The sequence below is a fragment of the Micropterus salmoides genome, unplaced genomic scaffold (assembly GCF_014851395.1).
Source record: "Micropterus salmoides isolate LMB-PRFRI ecotype aquatic unplaced genomic scaffold, ASM1485139v1 Ms_hic_scaffold_6, whole genome shotgun sequence".
Lineage (NCBI taxonomy): Eukaryota > Metazoa > Chordata > Actinopteri > Centrarchiformes > Centrarchidae > Micropterus > Micropterus salmoides.
In genome coordinates, this window is record NW_024044348.1 from 38,797,028 (window position 1) to 38,804,112 (window position 7,085).

Genomic DNA, 7,085 nt, shown 5'->3' on the forward strand with positions numbered 1-7,085 from the left:
TGGTGTGTCCTGGAGGTCCAGAAGTCTGTTTGATGGACCACAAGCTATTCTTTTGGTTCATGCATCCCAGTCTGGTGGTCCTTTGGATTAGGTCCTGTTTGTTAGCTGGTACGTCAGCCATTTTTAGGGCTTGGTAGTCATCAACCATGGGCCTCAACACCACAGGATTGTCTTTAAGATCTGGCTGCATTCTTTGGAGCCATTTTGCAGCACACAAAGAAACAATGTTGTTGTGCATTGATGATCAGCCAAATGTGAACGTGAGAAAACGTTTCATGCGTGGTCAATGAGGAGCAGGGCCGAGCCACCCCAGAGATCAAAGACCGTGTCTCTGTGCTGACGGAGAGGGAGGCCTTCAGTAGGCTACTCGACATAAAGATTAATAATGGGACACTCAGCAGAGAGGGTAAATGTTAGTGCTCTACATAGATTTAGCAGGGATAATAGATGAAATGGTGGAATAAGGGAGGGTAAGCTATTTAGTTTGCTTTATTTCAATGGACAACAAAAGCAATGCACCAGTGCTTCTGAAAGACACAAGGAGGACACAGATCAAATACAGTGCTGCCATGACATCAGTTGGTTATCATAATTCATTATGTAAAACAAAAATCTATTATTTCAGAGACGCATTTGAGTTTTACTGTCTTTAAAACAGATGTATTGAATCAATTAAATTCTACATAAAGGACCACAAAAGTCCAAAGGCACTATCTGCAAATAAAAATGTTTGCCAGCCACAACATCCCTGAGTATAAAACAGACTGGGTGAACTTTTAGTACTGAAAAGATAAATAAACTGAAATAATGAGAATATTCACAAAACAAGACCAGGCTCAAATATTGTGTCTTCAGTTTGTGTGGACTAAAGTGTCATAACCTTCTAAGAAACAGGTGGACTCCAGGATGCATTTCCTTTAAACAATGGGCCTAACCTAAATATATTTTCACATGTCATGCAGGGTTTATTTATTTTATTACAAAAACGGATAGGCCTACCACATTGTCTATTAACACATATGACAGTTCACAAACTTGACAAGTGTTCCAGTAGCAACGTCAGAATTAAAGTCTTGGCCAACAATGACAGCAGTACTTATCATGCTGCAAACTCTCTATTTAGTCTTACCATTGTTTTCTATAAGGGCCCGGGACATGATTTCCCTTCTACCAGTCTTAAGTTAGCGCCTTTTTCATTTGGTTGAATTGGACCTGTGTTTTTTCCTGTTATTGTTCATTTATAGAACTGTCTCCTGTCTCGACACCACGGTCTGTTAACTTGGCCGTTTCCTATTTTACATCCTCCCATACATAAATTATGATATTCTGCTGCTGATAATGAAAGCCTCACACAAAGAAGTTTTTTGTAATTATAATAGCTCCTTTATTCATTTATTTTCTACAAACTCCTGACTTTGCCCTCAGATAAGACAGCTATTATTTAATTTCAATGAGGCCCCCAGCTCTGTTTAGTGCTCCAGAATGTGAAACTTTGTAGATTTGAAGTGTGGAGCTGTGATGTAATGTGTCTGCAGGTATAAATATAGAGGCATGGCTTCACAGCGTCCACGCAGATCAATGTCGCTCCGGCGCTGAAGCCAGTGCGCCTGTCGGTCTGGGAATGAGCGCAACTTCCACACGCTCCTCTCTGTCGCGCCGCTGCTTCTTCTTTTTATTCTCGCTTCATTGGAAAGGCAAACGCCGGGAGGCTGCTTTCAGAGCCCGACCCGGGATGGGCTCTCTCGCGGCCCTGCGGACCGTCCTGGTCCTGGGCCTGGTGACCGGCCTTGCGGGATGCGCCCCCGGTCTGAACGGGACTGCGGAGCGCTGGGAGGCCCTGTACTCTCGGTCCCTGGCGCGGATCCCGGGGGAGAAGCGGGAGGAAGTCAACCGGGACAGCGACTACCTCCTGGGCATTAAAAGGTTGCGGCGTCTCTACTGCAACGTGGGGATCGGCTTCCACATGCAGGTGTTACCGGACGGTAGAATAACAGGGGTTCACAACGAAAATCGTCACAGTAAGTTGTCTCAATTATGTAGCCTATTGATTAGATGGGCCTATGAGCAGCTGCGAATTCATTTGTACACGTTTATTAGTGGTGTTTATTAGTTACAGTGCCATGTAGGAGTTAGTTTTAAAGAGAATGAATAAGTCGTTGTCAAAGGTGAGAAATATATTTTTTAAAAGCTATACAAAAAGTTTAAAGAACTTTAAGAACTTAAACAGCGTTGCTTTGAGCATGTTTACAACAACAGCATGCACTTTCTGATACAAAATGTTTCCCCACCTGCTGACACCTGATCCAACCTGCAGCGTCAACACTGCTGAATGAGATGCTGCTGCTGCTGGAAGTCAGTAAACAGCTTACAGATATCGATCCACAGTACCAACATCTGGAGGCCGTCATATGCGCTGCTGCTTTTTCCGCCGTGTATGTAACCAGAGCTCGCTGTGCTCCAGGCCCGCGGCCAGCCGGCACCTAAAGTTAGGACACGACGCACGGACCCATCTGTTAAGACAGATTAACCCGTGCGGATCTGTGTTCAGACACAGTCACATTTGCAGACACGTAGAGTTACAAGCTCTTATTTACCGAGCATGTCAGTGTAATCCTTGTCATCCCCTGTTTGTGAATTGTGGTCCTACTAAAGTGACACAACGGGAGCTGTGGAACTGACAAGCTGTCTTGGGGAACTTAAAGCATGTTGTTTTTTGTGCTGCCTCTGTACTATTTTGAGACAAGGCATAAAAATTCAGGGAGATACATTACAGACAATCTCTGTGTGGAATTTAAACCAGTCTAGCCTACATATTTTAAAATGATAGAACAAAGGACACACACCCAATCTCCTGTGACCCAGCAGAGAAACTGCATCAGCAGGGGTTCAGTAAACCTTCAAATATCTGCACATTTAATGTCACTACCTACCAATGAATGAGAAGATAGTATTTGGTCAGCTGTTGGGCTACATGATAGCAAGCAACCAAACCTCAGAGGATTTATAGGTATTTTTGTGACCTCGGGAAACCAACAAATTTCACATCACAAAATGACAGCCCCTTTTTCATAAAATGCTCTGAGACGTCTTATCATATCTCTTGTTAAAGCCCAGCTTGGTTTAAATAACTTGGTATCAGTATCGTCAATCTGTCACACCATGTTGACAAAAATAAATCATTTTTTGACTGTATGAATCTACAGTGAGATCAGGCCTGCACCGTGTCACTCACTGTCAAACTTAATAAAGTCCCAGTAGAGCTGAAATGAATCTACTTGTGTTTTTGAGCATCAAATATTTGACACACTATCACCTGTAAAATGTCTAAATATGTAAGTGCTGATCAGCATTTTCACACATGATGTCAGTGTGTGTGTGGAGTGGCGGCTTTGGATCTCTCCATCAGACCAGTATGTTTCAGCGTGCGTGCTTTGGTTTCCCTGAAGGTCTTCTGCAGATCTCTCCGGTGGAGAGGGGAGTGGTGACTCTGCTGGGTGTTCGCAGTGGACTCTTCGTGGCCATGAACCGGCGAGGAAAGCTGTATGGATCTGTGAGTGTACCAACACACTCTCTGTCTGACTGTCCGTCACTGTCTCATGCTCGCCACACACTCGTGCACACACACAGGTGGTTTAACGAAGACAAAGATAGAATGTCATGTTTCACTTGTTCCTTTTTTTGTATTTTGTTAAACCTCAAGCTCTGTTTAGAGATGCTGAATAAGTGTCTGTCTATCAGGATAGGATGGTCGGGATTGTCAAATTTCTGGTTTCATGGTTCCCCCTGATCTCTAGGATGTTGACACCACAAATAACATCTGTAAATTGTTTAACTGATAGATGATGTTTCAAAGTCTTTTCCACACTGTGCCAGAAACCAGTCTGGTGGGAAAATAATAAAATATATCTAAAAATACTGGAATCAACATATAAAATAGTCACCATCCAGAAAACAGAGAGGACATGCAGCAGGAGGGAAGCATCTATCTATCTATCTATCTATCTATCTATCTATCTATCTATCTATCTATCTATCTATCTATCTATCTAGTTTAGTGTCTAGAGAAAAAGAACAGCAAAAATGGCCCTTAAACATTGGACAAAGCTTAAAATTACTGAAACAAAATTGTCTACTCCTAAAATGTACGTTAGCATAATCAGAACTACACTGTACTAATTTCCCACTAACATTAACTCTAGATTGCATGAATATTTCTCCCTCTGAAACACACACAAATCTCATATGTGACCAGTTGGGGGGGGGGGGGGGTTGAGCTTCTTTCGGGAGTGGTGGTTGTTGAGCCGACCTAAAGTTGCATGAATATGATTCATGAGGTGACTTAAACAAACAAAAGTGGCCTGTCCCCCTAAAGCTGTTATTTTCTGATGTGATGTTACAGCTTGTGATGCTGCTGTGACAGTGCTGTTGATGTTTTCTAGTTTTTTACTGGCTGAGCCATTTTTTAACTTTGAATTGGTTCAACCCAGTTTAGTCAGTCACTGTTATGAAACCTGTTAGTCAAACAATTAGTAAGGATTTACTTTACACGCAAACTTAGTGATGAATTGGTGCAACCCAATTCCCTTTTGAGCAGCGATGTGTGGATATCCCTGGTGGACAGACAGCACTCCCTGCTTCTTTAAAGAATGTAACGCCATGAAGCAACAGTCAGAGATATGTTAGTAATGTCATGATTCCCAGCTCACAAGCTTTTATTCCACTCACTCAGAGAACAGGCACAATCAGATCATGGTGTACTGAGTCCTGCTTCACTCACAGCATTCATCATTACACAATCTCATTTTTTGTGTAAATCTCTGACTGAAACAGCTACCGTACAATAGCCCTGCAGTCTGAAATAAAGCAATTGTTTGATAGTAATCACAACGAACAATACAGACTTGAAATCCCCGACTCCCGCCCCACAAAAAAATATGTCCCGACGTCTTTGTTTTGTCTTTGCCTTCAAACAATCGGCATTTTCAAATACTCCTTACAGCTCCATCTTTTCTCCTTCAGTTACACTACAACAACGAGTGCAAGTTCAGAGAGAAGCTCCTCGCCAACAACTACAACGCCTACGAGTCGGTGGCTTACCCGAGGATGTACATCGGCCTGAGTAAGAACGGCAAAACAAAAAGAGGAAACCGAGTGTCACCCGCCATGACAGTGACACATTTCTTGCCAAGAATCTAGTGGCCTCATAAATAGACGTCACCTCAACATGGAGAAATATGACGGGGTGGCTCCATACTATGATGCACTTTCACTCCAGGCGTTACGCAAGTGTATCTTATTTGATATTTTGCTATGTATATATTCATATTTTTATTTATGTTTAACAGCAGTTTCATATTTTTTTAGGAGGGGTTGTCTTTTCACTCTGGGTGGGTAAGAGGGGGATCAAAGATGCTAAACAAGCTATTTATGTTTTCATTAATTAATTTATCAGATATTTGCTGCTACTGAATGAAATCCTGTCCTATTGGGGTTTTTGCACTGATGGGGAAAATATGCAACAGTGCACAGGAGAGCTTTATGACTTTACTATGTTTTTAAAAGATTGTTTTCAGCAAAACAGCACCTTTTCGAGTCTTACCCTGATGAAAGAAATGAGGTGCGAGTGTGTTTGGTGTCAGAGGTGGCACTGATTGCCCAATGCTCCGGCCCTTTTTTGTGGCACTGGAGCCTAATTGAAACAGTATCAGCTTACTACTGGTGAGAGAGGGGGGGGGGGGGGGGGGGGGAGGACAGGAGGAGGGGGGAGTAGAAGAACCCCTACAACCTCCACTAGTCTGTTTATAGCTCTGTCGGGGGGGGGTGAACTATGAACTTTTCTGCCGTCAATCTCAGTCAGACCTATAAGACTGCAGATAGAGAGAGGCATCCTCTTTGACATTATAATAGTTGGGAATTTGGGAGTTTAACAGCAAGGTCAAAGTGCTGAAATGCAACAGAGAAACTGTAGCCTTGACTGTGGAACAGGACTATTCTTTATGTCAAGTTATTTCTGATTGTCCAGTAGCTGTTGGACTGGATCACACAAGCCTGCCTGCAGGGTCTGAAGCAGGACAGCCAGACATGGTTGGCAGCATCACTCGGGACTGGAGAAGTTTGTGCCAATTGAACAGATATTTGCTATTTTACCTCTGATGTGCCAAAATTTGTTTCCCCTGGAAAATGTCCCTCACCTTGTCATCTTTACCGTCACTTAAAGTGATACTATGTAACTTTTGAAAAAAGATACAAACACAGAAAAACTGAATTCATAAGCAACAAATCACAACCTATCTCCGTCCAATAAACTTTTAACTTTCGCTGCTGTAATTTTCACTTTTAGCCACGGTGGCCGCTGTTCTGCAAACATTTGTCCGACTTAACTTAGACTTAACTTAATAACTTAGATTCAAACAAATAGTTTGACATTTGGGAAATACACTCGTTGGGTTTGAGAAGTTCATCAGTCTCAGGTATGTACAGCAAATAAAAAGCCACAGTCAGCAGTCAGTTAGCTTAGCTTAGCATAAGAACAGGAAGCAGGGGGAAACAGGTAGCATGGCTCTGTCCAAAGGTAGATAAACCCCCCTACCAGCACCTCATAAGCGAAATCTACATTACTACATTTTTTTTTTAAAACACAGCATTTTTGTTACGTTTGCACCTGCCATCCAGACTAAAACGGCAAATTTGAAGACCTGAAACAGAGAAGTTTGAAAATGCTGCTGACCATGTTTTCGTTTCAAAACTTTGCATCGCAAAGGCGCTTGCGTTTGGCTTCCTGATTGGCCCTTAACAGTCATGGCGTATCCTTCCCTGATTTGTCAAGCTCCTATCACATGACCTTTGTACTCCCGTGTGTACTTTCAGTACAGTTCCACCTCGTCGTCAGTCCATGCAAACAAATCTCTGGTGTGGTTCTTCACCATCGACAATCTTCAATCGTCTTTAGTTGTACTTTTGTTGTCGAATCTTCTGCAACTGCAGAGAAGACAATCTGTTCCCTGTTTACACCGACATGCGTATACCCAGTGTATGTGAATGGTCACATGATCTGCGCAGCTATATACGCAGCTAAAACACTGGGG

General features: G+C 42.7%; 1 protein-coding gene across 1 annotated transcript; it reads left to right on the plus strand.

Annotated features, from left to right (window-relative positions):
- The first annotated feature begins 1,367 nt into the window (after positions 1 to 1,367).
- Positions 1,368 to 5,707, plus strand: fgf4 (fibroblast growth factor 4). The gene is made up of 3 exons (XM_038701781.1): positions 1,368 to 2,018; positions 3,447 to 3,550; positions 5,020 to 5,707. The coding sequence occupies exons 1-3, from the start codon at positions 1,622 to 1,624 to the stop codon at positions 5,194 to 5,196; spliced, it is 678 nt and encodes a 225-aa protein (XP_038557709.1). The 5' UTR covers positions 1,368 to 1,621; the 3' UTR covers positions 5,197 to 5,707.
- The last annotated feature ends 1,378 nt before the right edge of the window (positions 5,708 to 7,085 follow it).

Coding starts and splice junctions, on each gene's coding strand:
- fgf4 (XM_038701781.1), top strand. CDS start 1,622: ATGAGCGCAACTTCCACACGCTCCTCTCTGTCGCGCCGCTGCTTCTTC. Junction 2,019..3,446: donor TCACAACGAAAATCGTCACA/GTAAGTTGTCTC, acceptor GTTTCCCTGAAG/GTCTTCTGCAGATCTCTCCG. Junction 3,551..5,019: donor GAGGAAAGCTGTATGGATCT/GTGAGTGTACCA, acceptor TTTCTCCTTCAG/TTACACTACAACAACGAGTG.